General features: G+C 48.0%; 12 protein-coding genes across 12 annotated transcripts; 7 read left to right on the top strand and 5 right to left on the bottom strand.

The window, feature by feature from the left end:
* Window positions 1–547: 547 nt before the first annotated feature.
* Window positions 548–2,671, bottom strand: BJ212DRAFT_304976 (kinase-like protein). Its single transcript, XM_041342872.1, has 7 exons — window positions 1,862–2,671; window positions 1,715–1,811; window positions 1,550–1,666; window positions 1,352–1,493; window positions 1,034–1,303; window positions 890–978; window positions 548–837 (listed from the first exon to the last, which is right to left on the bottom strand). Exons 1-7 carry the CDS (start codon window positions 2,343–2,345, stop codon window positions 747–749), a joined length of 1,290 nt encoding a protein of 429 aa, XP_041199098.1. The 5' UTR covers window positions 2,346–2,671; the 3' UTR covers window positions 548–746.
* Window positions 2,672–3,091: 420 nt separating this feature from the next.
* Window positions 3,092–4,062, bottom strand: BJ212DRAFT_304736 (DUF866-domain-containing protein). The gene is made up of 6 exons (XM_041342870.1): window positions 3,985–4,062; window positions 3,849–3,932; window positions 3,742–3,798; window positions 3,503–3,691; window positions 3,358–3,447; window positions 3,092–3,298 (listed from the first exon to the last, which is right to left on the bottom strand). The coding sequence occupies exons 1-6, from the start codon at window positions 3,988–3,990 to the stop codon at window positions 3,245–3,247; spliced, it is 480 nt and encodes a 159-aa protein (XP_041199097.1). The 5' UTR covers window positions 3,991–4,062; the 3' UTR covers window positions 3,092–3,244.
* Window positions 4,063–4,265: 203 nt separating this feature from the next.
* Window positions 4,266–5,027, top strand: BJ212DRAFT_1443876 (mitochondrial ribosomal subunit protein-domain-containing protein; the record flags this gene model as incomplete). Its single annotated transcript, XM_041337888.1, has 3 exons — window positions 4,266–4,392; window positions 4,454–4,788; window positions 4,836–5,027. 3 exons carry the CDS (start codon window positions 4,266–4,268, stop codon window positions 5,025–5,027), a joined length of 654 nt encoding a protein of 217 aa, XP_041199096.1.
* On the top strand, window positions 4,772–6,469 carry BJ212DRAFT_305002 (carbon-nitrogen hydrolase). The gene is made up of 6 exons (XM_041342873.1): window positions 4,772–4,788; window positions 4,836–5,305; window positions 5,362–5,754; window positions 5,809–5,828; window positions 5,882–6,244; window positions 6,295–6,469. Exons 2-6 carry the CDS (start codon window positions 5,163–5,165, stop codon window positions 6,324–6,326), a joined length of 951 nt encoding a protein of 316 aa, XP_041199095.1. The 5' UTR covers window positions 4,772–4,788; window positions 4,836–5,162; the 3' UTR covers window positions 6,327–6,469.
* Window positions 6,470–6,789: 320 nt separating this feature from the next.
* Window positions 6,790–7,443, top strand: BJ212DRAFT_1295182 (uncharacterized protein; the record flags this gene model as incomplete). The annotated part of the gene is made up of 1 exon (XM_041332292.1): window positions 6,790–7,443. One exon carries the CDS (start codon window positions 6,790–6,792, stop codon window positions 7,441–7,443), a length of 654 nt encoding a protein of 217 aa, XP_041199094.1.
* Window positions 7,444–7,828: 385 nt separating this feature from the next.
* On the top strand, window positions 7,829–9,520 carry BJ212DRAFT_1443874 (Septin-domain-containing protein; the record flags this gene model as incomplete). The annotated part of the gene is made up of 8 exons (XM_041337887.1): window positions 7,829–8,045; window positions 8,102–8,230; window positions 8,280–8,361; window positions 8,415–8,549; window positions 8,608–8,725; window positions 8,777–9,144; window positions 9,198–9,444; window positions 9,494–9,520. The coding sequence occupies 8 exons, from the start codon at window positions 7,829–7,831 to the stop codon at window positions 9,518–9,520; spliced, it is 1,323 nt and encodes a 440-aa protein (XP_041199093.1).
* A 346-nt stretch (window positions 9,521–9,866) lies between these two features.
* BJ212DRAFT_1316429 (armadillo-type protein) lies at window positions 9,867–13,323 on the top strand. The gene is made up of 10 exons (XM_041334208.1): window positions 9,867–10,011; window positions 10,084–10,176; window positions 10,227–10,505; window positions 10,555–10,645; window positions 10,697–11,706; window positions 11,762–11,996; window positions 12,045–12,458; window positions 12,510–12,830; window positions 12,859–12,970; window positions 13,026–13,323. The coding sequence occupies exons 1-10, from the start codon at window positions 9,889–9,891 to the stop codon at window positions 13,135–13,137; spliced, it is 2,790 nt and encodes a 929-aa protein (XP_041199092.1). The 5' UTR covers window positions 9,867–9,888; the 3' UTR covers window positions 13,138–13,323.
* Window positions 13,324–13,508: 185 nt separating this feature from the next.
* On the top strand, window positions 13,509–14,863 carry BJ212DRAFT_1475211 (succinyl-CoA synthetase-like protein; the record flags this gene model as incomplete). The annotated part of the gene is made up of 8 exons (XM_041339208.1): window positions 13,509–13,545; window positions 13,592–13,707; window positions 13,765–13,881; window positions 13,933–14,076; window positions 14,127–14,253; window positions 14,309–14,647; window positions 14,699–14,787; window positions 14,837–14,863. The coding sequence occupies 8 exons, from the start codon at window positions 13,509–13,511 to the stop codon at window positions 14,861–14,863; spliced, it is 996 nt and encodes a 331-aa protein (XP_041199091.1).
* An 82-nt stretch (window positions 14,864–14,945) lies between these two features.
* BJ212DRAFT_1316417 (ankyrin) lies at window positions 14,946–15,934 on the top strand. Its single transcript, XM_041334207.1, has 5 exons — window positions 14,946–15,055; window positions 15,104–15,347; window positions 15,370–15,551; window positions 15,601–15,690; window positions 15,740–15,934. The coding sequence occupies exons 1-5, from the start codon at window positions 14,960–14,962 to the stop codon at window positions 15,815–15,817; spliced, it is 690 nt and encodes a 229-aa protein (XP_041199090.1). The 5' UTR covers window positions 14,946–14,959; the 3' UTR covers window positions 15,818–15,934.
* Window positions 15,935–16,064: 130 nt separating this feature from the next.
* Window positions 16,065–16,400, bottom strand: BJ212DRAFT_1219948 (ribosomal protein S16 domain-containing protein; the record flags this gene model as incomplete). Its single annotated transcript, XM_041329361.1, has 2 exons — window positions 16,065–16,103; window positions 16,161–16,400. Coding segments are annotated over 2 exons (279 nt in total), but the record flags the coding sequence as incomplete, so codon positions are not given.
* Window positions 16,401–16,469: 69 nt separating this feature from the next.
* Window positions 16,470–17,292, bottom strand: BJ212DRAFT_1316413 (like-Sm ribonucleoprotein). The gene is made up of 5 exons (XM_041334206.1): window positions 17,224–17,292; window positions 17,075–17,170; window positions 16,988–17,015; window positions 16,864–16,936; window positions 16,470–16,807 (listed from the first exon to the last, which is right to left on the bottom strand). Exons 1-5 carry the CDS (start codon window positions 17,246–17,248, stop codon window positions 16,769–16,771), a joined length of 261 nt encoding a protein of 86 aa, XP_041199088.1. The 5' UTR covers window positions 17,249–17,292; the 3' UTR covers window positions 16,470–16,768.
* A 307-nt stretch (window positions 17,293–17,599) lies between these two features.
* BJ212DRAFT_1443869 (armadillo-type protein) lies at window positions 17,600–19,456 on the bottom strand (the record flags this gene model as incomplete). The annotated part of the gene is made up of 6 exons (XM_041337886.1): window positions 17,600–17,653; window positions 17,703–18,536; window positions 18,589–18,852; window positions 18,959–19,138; window positions 19,189–19,364; window positions 19,423–19,456. The coding sequence occupies 6 exons, from the start codon at window positions 19,454–19,456 to the stop codon at window positions 17,600–17,602; spliced, it is 1,542 nt and encodes a 513-aa protein (XP_041199087.1).
* Window positions 19,457–19,492: the final 36 nt, after the last annotated feature.

The following is a 19,492-nucleotide window of genomic DNA, read 5'->3' as shown; positions in this document are numbered from 1 at the left end:
TTGTATTGAAACAAAAGATAGTGCGAGGTGTTGGCTGCATGACAGCCGAAATCGGAACTCGCACGCATAAGGTGCTGAAAGTGAACGTGAAAACTTGAATGACGATGGAGATCGAGTACAACTCAGTTGTGCGCACAGTAAGGCGTTGGCTATTGTTAAAAACCACAGTATGTAACTTGATGTAAGATGAGGCGGAAATTGAAATTGGCAGGCAACGAAATTTCGATGTGAACGTTCACGCACGCACACAGGCCCGGCAGGTTGCATTGAGTATCGGAGGCACATGGTCCTGTCACCCCTGTGGTTGAATTGTTGGAAAACACTTCATAGCGCCGGTACTTGAGGCTCAACCCGGGAAACAGTTAAGGTTAATCACCCGGAGAAATTCGAAGAATTATGCACAACGTACTAGGAACTCGCGTGGATCAGTAAAGTTGAAGTGGTCCTTCGAGGGTAAGAAACTTATTTCTGCCGGTTGTTGACATCCAAGGACCGATGTACTACGGCATGCAGTATGCCTGCAAGATCGATAGCCCTCCCCCGGACAAGTAGTAGTAGATTCCAAGAATCTTGCAAAGAAGACTTTGCGGGGTCGGGGAGATGATGTGGGGGAGACAGCAACGGGCGCATTCTCTAATTGGAAAAGAGATCCTTGAGAACAGCGAGCGAAAGACGCGCGATTGGAACACATAAGAGTAGATACGACAAGAAATGGCTGATATAGTTAGGGGATATGGAATGAGGCCCTACTTGAAACTTTTAAATGCCCAGCCCCTTGGAAGCTCCAAATACGGATGTTGCGAAAGTTCTGCAGTGCTCGCGCGTTCTTCCGGATCACTAGGCATCATCCATGAGCACGGCAAACAAGACGGCAAATGACAAAGCTTGCATTGTGAAACATCTGTCCTTGAAGTCCTTTGCAAGATCGGACAGCACCACATCGGAAGATATGGGCGGGGGTTGCTTATTCTGGTATACCTGCAGTAAACGCATGAATGTACCGCAGGTAAGCGGTACATACAAAAAAACGAACCTTGAACATGACCGTCACAGCTTCGTCATCACTCCATGGCCGCTTCCCTGACCACATCTCAAGGACAACACAGCCCACACTCCATATGTCAACTTTAGTGTTATAGCCCTTGTTCTGGGGATGTATGGCTTCCGGTGCCATCCAAAAAACTGTGCCCTGCATCACATGTGACGCCGTCCCATCGGGATCGTCAGCGCGTTTTGAAATTCCGAAGTCAGAGATCTTGCAAATTCCCGTGCTCTCCAACAAAATGTTGTCTGCCTTCAAATCCTATACGAGACGATGAGGTACGAACAAACAATCATAGATGAAGCTTACTCGGTGTATGATATTCTTGGAATGGAGATATTCCAGACCCTCGAGAATCTGTCCGGTGAACGATTTCGTAACTTCCTCGTCGAATTTGCCATGATCTCGCAGGCGACGTCCAATCGAGCCACCGGGCACGTATTCCAGGAAACTGGAAATCTAAATGAGTATACCTGTCAAAGACAACCATCGTTTCCACGGGTTTACATGCTCAAGAATGTCTTTGTCTCCTCGAACCCAAGGTACTGCACAATGTGAGGATGGTCGAGATCTTTCAACGTCTCAATCTCCGTTTTGAATGCTTGTACAGATTTCATTCGTTGGCTGTCTTTTCTGTCACTATGACTGGCAGCTATGGGGGTTTCAACTTGCTTGACAGCGAACATCTCGCCCGTGGTGGCATTGAGAGCGAGATACACACGGCCATACGTCCCTTTGGCGATGAGTTCACCACGGACCCATTTGAGTACTAAATAACAATTTAGCTTAACGCAACAATGAAGTAAACAGAAAACTCACTCCTGTCAGGACCAGCTGCATAGGGGTCAAGATTCGCCTTCGTCTGCAACGAGGGATCGATTTCCTCGATTGGACCGCCCCATATTTTCGTGTTCCTCTTCCGCCAGACCATCGTGTCGGCTGATGGCTCACCCCTGGAAACGCGATCTATCCGCTTCTTGTGCTGTTCTACAACAGTACGGATAGACTTCTGTGGTGGTACCAGCGCTTTGTCTCTATCAACGATATTTGGAATTCCGTAGGTCTGTTCTACGGAAGTAGGAGGTGTTCCACGAGAATCTTCAATGCTGGGTTTGTCGAGATCATGATCCGGGAAGAACTCTTCGAGATGCTCATAGACATCCTCAGGAGGCGGACGATGCGCCCAGGTGTGCCCCTCGAGTGTGCTGCTCTTATCTCTATTCTTCATCCTAAGCGGTTGAGGAGGGCGTAGTTGATGCAAAGGATTGGGCGGTGCTAGGGAATTTGGCAGGACACCGTGCATTATACTACCGCGGTCAGAGCTTGGAGTCGTGGAGTTTAGAGGGAGACGTGGAGGACCAGTTCATCGCCTGAAGCCTCGTGAGATGTTGATTGGCGCCAGTATCCTGAAACATGACGGGCCGAAGCACTGCTCCACCTGAAACGGCTTCCAACTCGCTCGAAGTCTTAGTCTCCGTAGGCGGACCATATAGAAGGAACTTCAGTAGTTGTTCCTTTCGCAGCCCGACGAAACGCTGGAACATGTCAGCATGAACGTTCACTCACCAGCACGAGATATATTTGGACTCACCGACCGAATCCGCATCTCAAGATCTCATTCCCCATAGTCCTTTTCGAGTATCGACAATCCAGATCTCCAAATACTTTCTCATTCCTCTTCCCACTAGTCTGAGCACTCAGCACTCCCACATACTGCATCCTGAAGTCACCCAGTAGGCGACGTTCTACGCTAAGTGCCAGTGTATACGGACCGCATTGGAAAGTAGGACTGGTATGACGGAACAAGTTGCAGCTCGCGAAGCCGTGAGTAAAATCGACGTTAACTTGGAAGGGCACTAAGATCTGGAGTTATCAAGGCAGGGTAAATATTGCACACGGCATATGGATTCATAGAGAGCATAGCTATATACTAGGTTCTTCAAGCTTTCCCCCTGTCAAGTTAAACAAGGAATGATTAATGACCGATGGCTTGTATGTAAGGCAAACTTTTCGAGGCGTGGCAGATGAAAACACCTTTTCCGATTGAACCAGACCGAGGGACAATGGCAAAGATCTTCTATAAGCCGAAAGTTATCTTTCGCATCTATCACACTACGATGTACTGAAACTTCGAAAGGTACTTTACACGACTGTATCTTGCACCTGTTGTAGATATACTGATGAAACCTTCCTCCTGATGATTCACGCCCTGGTCCATCGACTTTCAATGTTTGAAATGCGAACATCAACTTTAGCCTGAAGTGGGACTCGGTGGATCGTCACGATTATAAAGCCAAAACAAAGTACTGCCTTACCTTCTCGTCATAGTCGACCCAGTCATCATCTTCAAGGTCAACATCAGAGAAGTTAGTGCCGGTCTCTCCCTTGCATGACCACCGCCCAACCTGTGACATTCTCATATAATGAGATTTAAGAAACACGATAGAATAAAATACAAACTGGAGCAAAGTCCGTGAACTCTAACCCACGACACTCCATCTTCAATAGGGTGGCAAATTGTCCATTTGATTCGGCGGAGTATGGTTTTGACGGTTCAGCGACAAAGCTAGCGGAGCTTTCCTTTTTACAATTACCACAACGCCAAACGAGGTGAGCTGAGCCTCTGCTATTCGAGATATTTCGTGTTTCCTAGAGGAACGAGATGGAATCCTCCATCATCATGAAGTGAATATACGTACCAATCTTTTCAACGTGACGAACTTCTTATGTTCCTCGTGACAACTATTGCAGACAACCTGCACGGGGTATTCAGAATACAAGACACGATGAGGTCACCGAATATCACTTTGAAGAAGTACTCGAAATCATCACCAGAAGGGGCGAGATCTGTGACGTTTTCCAGCTCAGCTTTGATTTCCAGTTTCAAGAACTTTTCAGAATTAACATATGGAGGTCTTTCCGACGTAGCGAAAGAGACTTACGACCATGATCAGACGATGTATCTTTCAAGTTTAGGCGAGATATACAAGTTCATCGTGAATGATCAGAGTTTGTTCTTGTTTGCTTACTTCCATTTTCGAAGTCGGTTTTACAGCTAAACGACTTCTTTGAATTCCAAGTTGCATACTCCTTGAATATGTGGTTGCTTCCGCCATGTCGACGCGGTCCGCCTTCAATGATGGCCGCTAGGCAATTTCATGCTACTACACAAGTATCCATGCGAAAAAAGATATCCAAGGCGTCGAAAGCAGATGACGAAGAAATGCTTCAGCACTTTCAGCCAGATGGAGGATTGGATGTGCCAGTGGCCGGATACCTATTACACCGTCAGCAGCGGCAGACATTATACTATATGCGACTAATTGAGCACGAGATTCCAAAACTCGTAGGTCAGCCATGATTGACCACCCGAATTAAAGACGTCCACTCATTCGCATTTTAAAAATTTAGCGTTCCGCAAACCATTCGTCCCTCCAACTGCCGCCACGCCCCTCGTCATACGGTCCGTCGATTTTGCTGGGGAACAACATCCATTGACAGCTAAGCGGAGTGTTGTCGTCCCGGTCGCGCATCTTCCCCTGCGGAACGAAGTAGCTTTTCACAGAGCAAAACTCCTCGCCGGCGTGCGGTGGATGCCAGGGCCCCCAAGAGACTCTGGCGTTTCAGCGGATGAGGATGCGGCCAAGCATGGTTTTATCAAGATTGCGTGCGAGGACTTTCCGCGAGCCAACATGAATTTAAAATGGATCAGCGATACGCTTGATAAGCTGGTTCTCGAAGCAAATGTAGGTCGAGCTTGACGTCGGCTATCACCAATACTCATAATTGTTAGGCTGAGGGCGAGGCACCATATCAGCGACTACCACTGGATACCCGACATCTCGATTCTAAAGTGCGGAAATCGAAGAAGGGTGATCATATTCGAGGCAGAGGTGGATTGCGTCCAAGTCTCAAAGACTTCCCTACGGAATGGCTTCCAAAGCGTCAAGAAAATGTCATATCTTCTATACTTCCATCTCAATAATAGACTGTATCTCTGGGCGGGGCGGCCGCTATTAATCGGTCCGACATCATGATCACGAGTGTATGGCGAATCATCCAAAATATGTTATAAGCTTATCGATGAACAAGCCCGCATGCTTTTCTCCTTATCTTCCCTATGGCGAATACAATTCGTGCGTCTGTGATTCAATCCTGCACTGTCCGTTTCAATCTATCAGAAACATTGGACAAATTTGAAAAGCTGACTAGACTGGCGAAAGAGCGTGATGGGTCACAGCTCGTTGTATTTCCCGAAGGCTTGTGAGTCTACCTTGGTCTGCATATCGTCTTACCTTTGGCATATAACTCTTACTCAGCATCGGGGGCTACCCGAAATGGTCGACCTTCTCATGCTTTGTAGGAGAGAGAGTTTCAGAGGGCAGGGACGAGTTTGTCAAGTATTATAACGCGGCGGTTGAGATTCCTTCGCCAGCGACAGATCGTATCGCAGAGGTGAGCAAGGCGACAGGGGTTTTTGTGGTCATGGGGGTCATCGAGCGTGATGTCGGGACGCTCTACTGTACCGCTATATTCGTCGACCCCGTTGAAGGCCTAGTGGCAAAGCATCGAAAACTACTACCGACAGCATGTGAACGTTTCATCTGGGGGCAAGGCGATGGAAGCACGCTTCCCGTTGTAGCAAAGAAGTTCCAATCCTCCGTCGAGCCAACGCGTACTGTCGAGACGAAGATATCCGCTACCATATGTTGGTGAGTGTCAAACCTGATCGTCCTCACCTAGAGATCATGGACGAGTTGTATCAGGGAGAATTTTATGCCTTTGCGTGAGTCTTCAGGCTGATCTGAGTAAACCTCACAAACGGTTTGTTTCCTCCAGTCCGAACTTATTATTACTCTCTCGGGACGCAGATCTATTGCGTACCGACTGTTGACTCGCGTGAGACTTGGGAAAGCTCCATGCGACATATCGCATTCGAAGGACGTTGTTTCGTGCTTTCTGCGTGTCAATTCGCGACCGAGAAAGACTATCCTCCGGACCATCCCGTTGCAGATGCCAGTAATCGCAATCCTGACAATGTCATGATTAACGGTGGCAGCTTGATAGTCAGTCCTCTGGGGAAAGTACTCGCTGGTCCCACGAGGAAGCCCGAGGACATCCTGACTGCAGATCTTGACCTTGATGACGTTGTCCGAGGAAAGTTTGATCTTGATACTGTGGGACACTATTCTCGTCCAGATGGTACGACCACTTCATTTTGACTTGAGATGCGACTCATGGTCTGTGCTTAGTCTTTCAGCTCAAAGCAAATATCTCGCCATGATTTAGGCAGGGGGGCCCATACTCAAGAAAGAGGAGAGTGTAACGACAATCTCTCATTATCATTTCCACTGCCAATATCATGTCTGTCAAGTTGATGTATACAATGAACACCGTGTCCACTACTAACAGTTTCCACTGACATTGAGTGTTGGACACTGTGCGACTCCTATTTTTCCTAATTAATTATGCTTTGTACGACATGTGGCCTAGTACGAATGTGGCCGACGAGGACAAAGACCAAAGCGACATTCTCTTTCTCATACTTCCACAGCACGCACAAAGTGATGCATAGAAGTCCACCTGAAAGCGTCCACATCTACTATGATATAAAAGCTAGCTGGGTTGTAGACTCAGTCATATATACAACTTCCCTCATCGCTTAAAGTCACTAAGCCGCGGCAGGTCCAAAGTTAGCCAGACTCTTCAGCCAAATACCCCTCGTACTACTCGCTATACATTCCATAATGTCTAACTTGCAAACTCCCGATGCACGCACTGCGCTTATACAATCTGTTATCTCGCGTCACTCGCAGGCGAGTCCGGTGAGAGTATCCCCAAGCTCCCCATTGCGGAGACCAAGCCGCAATTTCAACGTGCAGGGCTTTACTGGCCACCGAAAGCAGGCAGCTAGCCCTAGCAAGCGTAAGGTGCGCGAAGACAACATTGCCTTGGCGATTCGAGGCAGAACGATCTATAATTCACGGATCAACCCCGCTACATCCAAGACAAGCAGCCCATGGAAGAAGCTGACGAAGCCAACCGCTCCCTCATACGAACCCCTTGGAACTGGCGCACGATCGCAAGCGAAAACGTTGTCTCTGGATATTTTACAACGAATGGAAGCCGAGGAAGAACATCTAGAGAAGGACCAAGGTTTCCTGGTGGAAGCCAGAGGTGACTCGCCGAGCTACCAGGCGAAGTCTCCCTGGATGGGCGTCTCTGAGTCTGATGCAGACTACCACATGCGGAGGGGCAGTGAACAAGGCACACCCTCGGACATGGAATATTCCCCATCTCGCTGGAATGCGCCGAAATTTAACTCAGGGGAGGGGGACTGGGAGATGATGTTTGACATGTACATCAAAGAACAGGAATGTATGGAAGCTATAATGCTTTAGGGAGGAACTGTTGGATAAATCACAATCAGCGCATAGCAATACAGTAATCACTCATTTGATATAATTTCCTGTAGTTAGTTATGGCACTACGTATATCCTGCCGCGCACTGTCATTTACATACCATCGGATCGTATAAACGCCCTTTTATGAGCGGCTGGTCCGCACCTATTAACGGCTAGAAGTGAGGAAGAATATTAAGTTATTCGTTTACCGAAAAGCCAAGGATTTAGCGCGCCACTGAAGCCAAACAAATGCAACACGTGTGTAGACAAGAAGTCGAGTGTTTGCTTCATCTTTCTTTCCTCGTTTGCAGTCAACCGAAAGTAAATTTTGGACCATCTTGCTAGTCGTCTTAAGCCCTTCATCACTGACAGCAGCGTCCAGATGACTGACTCCTACACCTCCCGCGTCGGTGACCATTCGCCCTCTCCAAATGGCTACGCGAACGGTGCCAGTCCGTCGTTGACCCAATCTAACAACGCTGGTATCTCACCTGTCATTCGCAAAAAGCTCATGGGCTACGTCGGTTTTGCCAACCTTCCAAACCAAGTGCACAGGAAGAGCGTCCGAAAAGGTTTCCAGTTCACTACAATGGTCGTCGGTTCGTTATTTTATACCAACTTAATTACATGCCCTCAAATGTTCACCATTCTCTAGGCGAGTCGGGTTTGGGCAAGTCTACGCTGATCAACACCCTCTTCAACACGCCTCTATACCCTCCCAAGGAGCCCCTTCCTCCTTCGGCTGAACGTCCCAAAACGGTTGCTATTGAAAGTATTGGCGCAGGTCAGTGCCGTATAACAGCATGCGAGGTGCCATTAACAGTCGCACTTAGATATTGAGGAGAACGGTGTTCGTTTACATCTCACTGTCGTTGATACTCCCGGTTTTGGCGATTTTGTCAACAACGACGACAGGTATGTAAAAATTTCGGCCAAATTGAGAATATCTCACCTATACGTAATATTAGCTGGAGGCCGATTGTAGAAAACATTGAGTCGCGCTTCGATTCATATCTAGAACAGGAGAATCGCGTAAACCGGCAGAAGATCGTTGACAATCGTGTTCACGCTTGTCTTTACTTCATTCAGCCCACGGGTCACTCGTGAGCAGTTTTGTTGTCTTCTGTTGTACCTCTATCTGATACATTCCGTCTTGCACAGGCTGAAACAACTTGACATTGAATTTATGCGTCGCCTACACACCCGAGTTAACCTAATCCCTGTCATCGCCAAAGCTGACACGTTGACGGACGAGGAAATTGTTGCCTTCAAAGCTAGGGTAAATCGCCTGTCCGTGTCGCGTTTCTTGTTACCTGACCTTGGCACGCAGATCCTTGCAGACATCGCTCACCACAACATTCATATCTTCCAGGCGCCTAGCTATGAGAATGAAGACGAGGAAACTCTTGCTGAAGCCGAGGAAATTGCTAGCAAGATTCCTTTCGCAGTCGTTGGTTCAGATAATGTTGTTGACACCAAAGATGGTCGTCAAGTCCGTGGACGTGCGTACCCTTGGGGTGTCATCGAAGTTGACAACGAGGAACACTGTGACTTCGTTAAGCTTCGCCAGATGCTTGTGCGGACCTACATGGAGGAGCTTAGAGAGCGTACGAATGATGTGCTATATGAAAACTGGCGAAGCGAGAAACTTCTTAGCATGGGTGTCGCGCAGGATTCCAGTGTCTTTAGGGAGATCAAGTAAGTGCTGCTCTTGTCATTTGTGGCGAAAGTTGATTAACGTCTTGTTCAAGTCCTTCCGCCAAGATTCAGGAGGAACGCATTCTGCACGAGGCCAAGCTTTCTAAGATGGAGGCTGAGATGAAGATGGTGTTCCAGCAGAAGGTCCAGGAGAAAGAGTCGAAGCTGAAGCAATCCGAGGAGGAACTTTATGCTCGACACAAGGAAATGAAGGACGCTCTCGACAAGCAGCGTGCAGATTTAGAAGACAAGAAGCGAAGAATCGAGAGTGGTCGACCGCTGACCCCAGAGAAGAATACCGTAAGCCAAAAACCCCACCCTGGAGTTTTTACTGACTGACGTTCTGTAGACCAAAAACCGTCGCTTCTTGCGGTAGATTCTCTCCGTCTCGGTACTTCTTTCTTATTGTTCTCTCTTCGCCTCTTCTAGTTTGCCATTTAGTATTCTTGCTATCGTACATCGCCTTGGCGTTTCACTCGTTACCTCGCCCCCGAACATTTTACACTCTTTTGGATTGATATCCAGGCTTGGCTACCCTCCACCCTTTTAGTACTATGATCAACTTCTTATGCGGAGTTTCTGGGCGTTGAAAGACGTCGAGGGGACGATTGGATTTATATTTCTGCGATGACTGCGCGAAGATACCCAGTGTTGCCACTATGTCAATACTGATAAACAGATAATCTTTTGAGTGTCAGCTTAATGTTAATGAGATTTGATCACGAACCACAACAAAGCTCAATCATGGCTGATAACCAGTCCGCTAATATTCAAGCACTGCTGTCCGCATTAAATGTGTTTACTCGTGCACCTGACAAGACTTCTTTGGAGAACGCGAATTCCTGGCTGCAGGATTTCCAACACTCTGTAAATTCACTTTCGCCCTTCGCCCGATCTTCCAATCCGGTCATCTGACTTCGTCCATCCGCCCTGTCCTAGCCCGAAGCATGGTCGACATGTAACGTCCTCCTGCTATCTCATGATGCACCTCCAGCGGCCAAACTATTCGCCGCACAGACTTTCAGGTCAAAAGTTAGTCAATGGCGATTCATTTCTGTGTGGCACTGAAGTCTCTCCGACAGGTTACTTATGATTTACATCAAGTAGATCCATCGAATCTTCTTCCCCTCAGGGACACTCTGGTCACTGCGTTGGAGAGATATCAAAGCGGTCCGAAGACCATTATCACACAGTTATGTCTGGCGCTTTCAGGGCTTGCCTTGCAACTCCCAGCTTGGGACAATGCTCTACAGAGTATAGTCGAGACATTCGGAGCGAACCCTGCAACTGTTCCTGTGCTGCTCCAATTTCTGACCATCCTTCCGGAAGAAGTATCGGGTAACACAAGGATACCTGTGACTGTGAGTGGCGTATAATCAGTAGATTTAGGAGGTTTCATGATCTCAACAGGACGATGAATATCGCGAAAGGTCTACAAAACTCCTTTCAGACAACTCTGAGCAGGTATTGGAGCTGCTCTCCATGTACTTGCAGGCAACTGGTTGGTCTATTTGTTTAGTTGCCAAAGGGCGTTGGTTACAAAATTCTGCAGGTGTCACGCATGCAGTTCAGAGCCAAATCTTTGACTGCCTTCGCAGCTGGTTAGTCGCAGGAGAAATCAATATGCCCGCTTTCGGGAAATCTTCTTTACTTGCATTTGCATTCGAGGCCCTAGCTTCAGAGGAACTTTTTGACTCGGCAGTCGACGTCGTCTGTGAAATGATACACGAGACGCAAGAAATCGACGACAATATGCCCGTGATTGAACTCATCGTTCCTCGGGTCATTGCCTTAAAGTCTCGACTGGAGGATCAGAAGGATGATCCTGAAAAGATTCGAGGCTATGCAAAGATCTTTGCAGAAGCGGGTGAGACGTACCGGCTACTCATTCTTCAGCACACCGACACATTCTACCCAATCGTTGAGGCAATTGGCCAGTGCTCAGCCTACCCTGACCTTGATATTGTGCCCATCACTTTCCCCTTCTGGATGCGGCTGGCTCAGACTATCGGCAAGAAAACAACAATTTCGCCACTATTCGGGGAAGCGTACAAGGCGTTGATGGGAGTCGTTATTCGCCATTTGCATTTCCCTCCTGATCTCACCTCTATGACGGGCCAGGAAGCGGATAATTTCCGCTCGTTCAGACACGTGATGGGAGATACTCTCAAGGACTGTTGTCTAGTTCTTGGTGCAGATGCCTGTCTTCTTTCTGCTTACGGGCTCATCACCATGGCGCTCTCTCGCGGTCCACAGTCCATCTCCTGGCAAGAAATCGAGGCCCCTCTCTTCGCTATGCGCTCCATGGGTGCCGAAGTTGATGTGATGGACGACACCGCCGTGCCCAAGATAATGGATCTCATTCCCTCCCTTCCGATTCATCCTCGAGTTCGTTATGCTGCATTGCTCATCATATCCCGGTACACCGAATGGATCAACCGTCACCCAGACTACATCGCATATCAACTACAGTACATCTCAGCAGGCTTTGAAGATCCTGACTCTGAGGTCAGTGCGGCTGCAGGGCAAGCGTTGAAGTACTTGTGCCAAGACTGTAAACAGGTAAGACCAACCGTCATCTTTATTGTCAAATTTTATTTTATAAACGTATTTGCAGCATTTGATTGAATTCCTTCCTACACTGCATACTTTCCTCACAACAACCGGAACAAAACTGACTCAAGACGATCGGCGGCAAGTATACGAGGCCATCGCTTACGTGATTTCTGCGATGTCTATAGAGAAAGCTGCGGAGTCCCTGCGAACCTTTTCGCTCGATATTTTGTCTCAAATACATGCCATAAGTAGCAAATCGACAGCAGTTACCAAACAAGAGCTCAAGGAAGTCGGATGTAAGTTTTGTGAATCGTATTGATATCCGGCTAACGCCTGCCCCCTAGATGGCTTGGAAAACCTGGAGGTCATGTTGCATGTCGTAGGACCCTTTGGAGACCAGCTACCTGCCGCCTGTCAGAACAGCTGTCAAGAAGCATGGTCGATTTTTGACACCTTTATTTCCAAGTTTGCGTTCGACTACGACACTTCTGAGAGAGTCACTCGCGTACTTCGTCACGGCATTACGCTGTTTGGTCAGGGTTCCCTCGCAGTTGCATCATCTGTCTTGTCACGAATGGTGACGTCCTTCGAGGCAACCGGTTTCTCGTCTTTCTTGTGGATTTCAGGGAAATTTGTAGGGAGGTTTGGTCACGAGTCGGACCCAGTGTTGCGAAATGCCTTTCAAAACCTGTACGAGAGAGCGACCAACAAAGTCGTTAGCCTCTTACAATCAAAGGATTCAAGAGACATTCCTGATGGTGAGCCCTTTTCGTTCCAGTCTTGGCAACAACTGACTTTGGTTTAACAAGTATTGGAGGATTATGTTCAGCTGTTGCTCCAGCTCATACGGATGGCTCCAGACGTTTTCTTCCAGTCCAGCGCATTCCCACTGGCATTCAGAGCCACCATGGCTGCCCTCACTCTAATTCATTCTGACCTCGTCTTTGCATCCTTAGATCTCTTCCGCGACATCCTTACTCACGAGAGTCTTACTCCTAGCTCATCGCCACCTCTCAAGTTCCCCATTTACTCCTCCGCTATCAAGGCCGTCATGGAAAAGGAAGGATTCGAGTTTGTGGGCTGCATACTCTCGGGCCTTGTTGGAGATTTCCCTGAAGACTCTACCTGCGGTTGTTGTCACCATCTTCCGCGCCATAGCGCTTTTGTGGTCTACGCAGCTGGTCACATGGCTGCCACCTATTCTGCAACAACTTCCTCCATCTAGTACCCCGAACCAAGTGAAGCAGCAGTTTTTATTGGATGTGACCAAGTGCGTGTATCTTATAACTCCCTTCGGCGATTATGGTATTAAGGTCAATTGTTAGCTCGTTGAACACCGCCCAATACGACAAGGTCAAGTATTCCATTCTGGCACTCCACCGAGCTTCGCGCAAGGCTCGAGATCGTAGACGTGTAACTCCCTTGAACCAAGCGTGAGATCCAAGTGAGGAAAGCTTCCTCGTCTAACACGGACCGGAATTCAGCGAAGGGGGTGTGCGTACTTACAGAGCTGTAATAGGAATGTTGTACATGGCCCAAATTGTTTAGTATTTGCCTGCGAATGCGCTACCAGTGTCTACCACCGCTCGGCGTTACGTCCGAGAAAACATTGTTCACGAAAAGTGACACGGCAAGGGATACTGTGAAGTGAAGTCCGATTCAGGTACATCAGGAACGCGAGAGTGTCTCATGACATAGTGCCTAATCGGGAAATATCGGGTTTTGAGGTTTTGGCACGGCGGGCGGGTTGCCACAGACCATAGCGTAGCGGAGAGATTTTGCATTTCTTTCCAACACCACGTCCACCAATGTTTCGTCGTTCAGGTCAATCCTTTGCTTCTGACCGTACGTTCCTTGTCTACAATAACAGCTTAAACTGATGTCTCCACAGTCGGTCGCCGGTCGTTCTCGGTTTCGGCTTCTCGAAAGAGTTATGCCGACACTATACACAACCTACGTATTCACAAAGACACTAAAGTACTCTGTCAAGGTTTTACTGGAAAAACGGTGAGCTCTCGACGTTTTTGTGGAGTTTAATGCGCGAAGAATTTATCACCGGAACAGGGAACCTTTCACGTGAAAGAGGCTTTAGCTTATGGAACAAACATGGTTGGGGGTGTCTCCCCCAAAAAAGCAGGTCAAATACATCTTGGCCTCCCTGTTTTTGGTAGTGTCAAAGAGGTATGAAGGGATCCATCATTGTTCTGCAACTGTCTTCATCATATCGAATAGGCCGTTCAGGCAACAAACCCCGATGCAACAATCCTTTATGTTCCTCCCCCCACCGCCGCTGATGCCATCATTGAGGCCATCGAGAATGAGATTGGTTTGATTGTTTGCATAACGGAGGGAATTCCTCAGGCCGATGAAATAAAGGTGGATTATTTTTGTGATTCATCGAAGCAGTTTATGAACTTTATATTTAGGTCATGAATGCCTTAAAGAGCCAGTCTAAATCTCGTCTCGTTGGGCCCAACTGCCCCGGTATCATCAACCCGCTAGGTTGCAAAATGGGCATCCAGCCTGGTCACATCCACAAGCCCGGAAAGATCGGTATGTTCTGACCAAAATGCTTGTTTTGATCTCCCGCTTCATCGATGCACTCCAGGCATTGTCTCACGTTCTGGAACCCTTACATACGAAGCTGTCGCCCAGACCACCGGTGTTGGTCTTGGCCAATCCCTCTGTATAGGCATTGGTGGCGACCCATTCCCCGGCACTCAGCACATAGATGCTCTCAAAGTTTTCATGGAAGATGATGCGACTGAAGGTATTGTTGTCATCGGTGAAATTGGTGGTTCTATGGAAGAGGAGGCTGCCGATTACCTTGAAAAATACAACAAGACTCGTAAGAACCCCAAACCTGTCGTTGGGTTCATCGCAGGACGCACTGCTCCTCCTGGGAGACGCATGGGCCACGCTGGTGCTATCATTTCCGGCGGCAAAGGTGGGAACCATTGGACTCGCTTTAGTCTTCCACTGATTTTTTGGATCGCAGGCGCTGCAGTAGACAAGGTTGCTGCTCTTGAGAGAGCTGGTGTTATAGTGACGGATAGTCCGGCAAAGATTGGTGCTGAAATGCTTAAGGTTTGTTCAGCTTTGATTGCTTGGAATAGTTTGCTTACTTTCGGGAAAGGCAATGAAGGCGGCAGGTCTCGTATAGATAGATATTACCGCTATACCAATTTACTACAGTTCAATCTATTATTTTTATTAGGCCTGCCGTGGGCTTACATAATCGTTCATCAATCGTTCATCGATGTCATTTACTGCGTCCCTAGACATAGATGAAGCAGCAAGCTATCTATCATCCGCACAGTCCCTCTCAAAGGTTTCCACTACCATCAAGCTCGAGGTCAATATAGTACTCTTGACTTTTATCCATTCTCTAACTTGTTCACAGCTCTATGGTCTATTCAAATATCTCAAGGTGGCCCCGAAGCCGCAAGGCTCAAGGCCATACATATTTGACATGACAGGACGCGCCAAGTGGGACGCGTGGAAAGCGGCGAGCGATGCATATGAGAACAATAGCTACGCCGCGGCACAGCGGTATCAAGCAATCGCTCAGGAACTGGGATGGAAACCAGGTTCTACTTCCAGCAGTGCACCTGGGAAGCGATCGGAGGATGGAGGCACAGATGCAGGTGTTCAGAATGACTCCGCTAGCTCAGGAGTCTTCAGGTGGTGGCGGCGGGATGGGAACATCTGTCAGCTTACTAGTCAATCCGGGCCCAGATTTGGGTGAAGCTCAGACGCTGTACGGATTGGCTATCGCGGGAGACGCAGAGAAGTTGATGGCGTTCTTGCTTGTAAATTCAGCAGTCGATATAAACGCACGCGATGAATTTGTGCGTTTCACCAGTGCTTTTCTACGCAAAACTCAAGTTCCAGTGCCAGGATTATACCGCCCTTCATTTGGCCTGTGACAGAGGGAACATGCCAGTAGTCCAGGCATTACTGAGCAAGGGAGGGGATCCTCTATTGAAAGTAAGGCATGGAACTTTATAACTCGAATACTGACCCCGTAATTGGACAGGACCCCGACGATTACACTGCAGCAGAGCTGGCTCAGGTAGCTGGGCATCAAGAGATATATGACCTCCTGAACAAATAGAAGATGCTTGAATGATAATGCAATTATGGCTGCAATCTACGTATGCGAAGCTGTAGTGGTAATATATGACTTCCTCCTCGCTCTTAACAGCCGGTGGAACGAACCCACCCCAAAGCGACGTCGAATTGCTCAAGATTTCCTCAGACACCACGAGAACTACGACAGTAGCTGAAGTTATTCCAGAGCTACTCGTTGAGCCAGAGGAACTGTCTTTTGATGATTCTGTGCCAAATTTTGGACCAGAAACCTTCGGGTGATACTTGGAGTCTGGCGGTAATACACCACCCTTGAATATTATTTACTTTAGCACCAACAAGCGTACGAATAACAAAGGCGGACTTACACGTTCCAATAGCTTGACTACAGATTTACTAGGCAGTGCTCCAACACCTAACCAGTACTTTATTCTGTCCACACTCCATTTGACAGTCTTGTGTGTGTCCCCGAGCTTAAGAGCAGGATCGTAGATGCCCAAAAGCTCCATAGGCTTTGCGTCTCGTCTTGTGCGCTGGTTAATGGCGACTAAATGGAAAATACGGTTGTGTCTCTGGCCGTGCATGGCCATCCTGAGGCGCACAGGCATGATGAACTAACAAGTAGTATGGCTGGAAGAAAGCGAGAGCGAAAGTTGTGTTTACCACTATTTGGAGGGACGTGTCGAGCTGAAGTACGCGCGCACTGAGTGTTAAACTCCAGGCTACTATACATTGATTGTGACCTAAGTACAATCCAGGGATCGCAGTGGATAGGCAACAAGTCTTATAGATCATACATAGTTGATTTGGATGAAAGGATGTGATGCTCGTAATGTCCACAATATCACCGACGTTTACCATACCTGCTCGAACAACATGGCGCCAGTGCTAGTGAAAGTTCCTCTACAAGCAACCCTTAAGCTGAGAGTGCAAGAGCTCGGAGGTGTTGACTTTTCTACTGTTGTCTTCTCATAAGTCACGAGTCCGACTCAGGACCTTCGCTGCCTGGAATTAACTGGGGAGGCAGATGTCAGCCCCCGCCCGAACATTCAGTAAAATAATATTACAGACCATACAAATATTGTTACCATTGAGAAGCGTCTGCGCAAGCCGTGTTTTCTTCCTTCCCTGAGGAGTAGTCTCGCTGAGGACGACCGTCAGCAACAGGAAATCGCCATCGTCTAGTCTCACTGACTATTCTGTTACATCCTCTAGCACCATGTCTGCGTGTAGGTGTGCTCAATACAAGCTTCATCGCGTAAGGAAAGAGTAGCCGACTCACTCACGAAATCGTCGAAGCCAAGCAGCGTCCCAGTAAACTCACGATCACTTTTCATGATGACCCATATCCGGGATCCAATACATCTGTCAATCAGCTCTGCGAGGCTGTCAGGAAAATGATGAGCGGTATTTGTTATCTTTTGTACTCGCCTAGTGGGAGGATTTGAGAAGCCATGATGGTAGAGTTTGTGGTGGCGTAAAGCAAGACGGGCGAGACGCACTCAGATCAATGTTGTAAATTTCATCTACCGCATAACGGACGTCGTAGGTAGTACAGGTTACCAATAATCACCATTATCAGCTACTACACTGAATCATTTTCTCGTGCTCTGACATATATTGTTCTGTCACAAAGGAATTTGCGTCCGTTAGACGCGTTACATGTAAGATACCGCACAAACGTAAAAAGTATGGAGAGATCACGGGTTGCAAACAGAATGGGGAGTTGAACGATAATGGGTGGTGCAAGATATAAATGACAGTAGCACACAGTAGAAGAGATAGGCGAATCAACAAGACCAACAGTTCACTGTTGGCCGAAACTAAAGCCTCCTTGAGGAGCAGTGACATCTGAGTGGAACTGCACAGATAATTAGTACACGAAAAAAGGACAATATCAGTGAACTTACGGCAAATGCACCACTAGCATCAACATTAGGTGCGCTAATTGCTGCATCCACTTCCTCCTCGTCTGGGAAGTACTTGTCCATGATATTGAATGCCTTCTTATATATCTCCAGGTTGTCGTGTGATTGGAGGTTGTGGATGGTGATCATACCGCCTGCCTCTTCGACATATAGAGCATATTGGTTGACGGATCCGGGACCTCCAGCCTGTTTATCCGTCTCGCCGACCTTCAGAATGTTATCGAGCCCATCAAGAGCAACTTGAATGATTTTGTTATCCATCATAGTGAGGAGGTCGCAGAGTGGCTTGATACAGCCTTGCGAGACGAGATAGCGGATCTGCGCTGGTTCATGAAGACCGCCGGACGTTGCGTTCGAAATTGCCCAGCAGGCCTCCTTCCGCGTTTTGAAGTCGGCATTGGAAAGGATGTTGATAAGTGGGGGAATAATATTGGCATCGATGACTGCCTGAATTTGGGGAGGCGACCCAGCGGTGATGTTGGAGATTGTCCAGCATGCTTCTTTCCTGATACCCTCTTTTGGGGAAGATAGTAGCGAAAGGAGAGCGGGCAAGGCCCCAGACGCGATAACGACCTGAGTCTGAAGATCATCTCCAGTAACAATGTTGCCGATTGAACGAAGAGCGGGCGTTTGCACGGAGGTTGAACTGTGCATAAGCAGATCAACGAGGCGCCGACATACAGCTGACTCGATAACTGCTTGGATCTTGTCGTTTGAACCATCTGAAAGGTATGAAATAGCCCAGCATGCATCAATCAAAATTTCGTCATCGAGCGAGTAAATGAGTTTGGTCAAGACGGTCAACGCAGGAGAGATCTAGTGAAAGATGTCAACATCCTATGCATAAAAGCCATGATTTGTCACAAACCAGTTCCCAGTCAGGCTGAGGGTTTTTGCCCCTGCAGAAGTTACTCAGGGTCCATGTAGCATTCCTGAGCATGCTAAGTTTGTGATTTTCGCTTAGCAACGTGAGGAGCGGCCTCAATGCCCCTTGTTGCAGGACATAATCTCTGCATTGTGGGCTATCACCCGCGATGTTCCCAAGGGCCCATACCGCCTGCTCACGAACATCGAGAACTGGCGATGACAGGAGGTTGATGAACTCAGGGACGGCTCCAGCGGAGATAACAACCTGAGTGTGCTCAGGCAGTCCCAGAAGCAATATTTGTGAGCGCCCAAGCGGCCTCGAACTATAGAGCGATTAGTATTGACTGAAAGCGAGGCACGGAACAACAAACCTGCAACATGGAAGCACCAGTCCGAAGGAATTCGACAAAACGGGGAACAACACCACATTCGATGACTTTCTCGATTGGAGGGTTCCTCTCCTTTGACAACAGTTTGCGGAACTTCGTAGTTGCATCCAACTGGCGATCGGGATCATTAGAGAACACGCCACTGATCATTTCTTCCGCAAGCTGCAAGCACATTCAGTACACAGTCGTGAAACGGATGGGATCGTACGCACCGGAGGCTCCCAACTGCTTGTCGTCGCTTCATCATCTGAGTCGGCTGAAGCTGAGGGGAGGAAATTACGCCTTTTCGCGATATTCTCCTCGCGCTTCTGCCTTCTGATCTCAACTTGCTGCTCCTCTCTGCGACGCCTAAGATCGTCTTGCTTCAAACCACCTTTATTCTTATAGTCTGATCAAACACGCGTCTTCAGTTACTGATATCAAGAAAAAAATTGAGACAAGCATACTGGCTCTGCGGTGTTCCATAGTACGTGACTCCATGACGGATAACTGGATCGCAAAAATCTAAGAAATGAT

This window comes from Suillus subaureus, assembly GCF_016647635.1.
Source record: "Suillus subaureus strain MN1 chromosome Unknown BJ212scaffold_2, whole genome shotgun sequence".
NCBI lineage: Eukaryota > Fungi > Basidiomycota > Agaricomycetes > Boletales > Suillaceae > Suillus > Suillus subaureus.
This window is presented reverse-complemented; position numbering and strand designations above follow the sequence as displayed.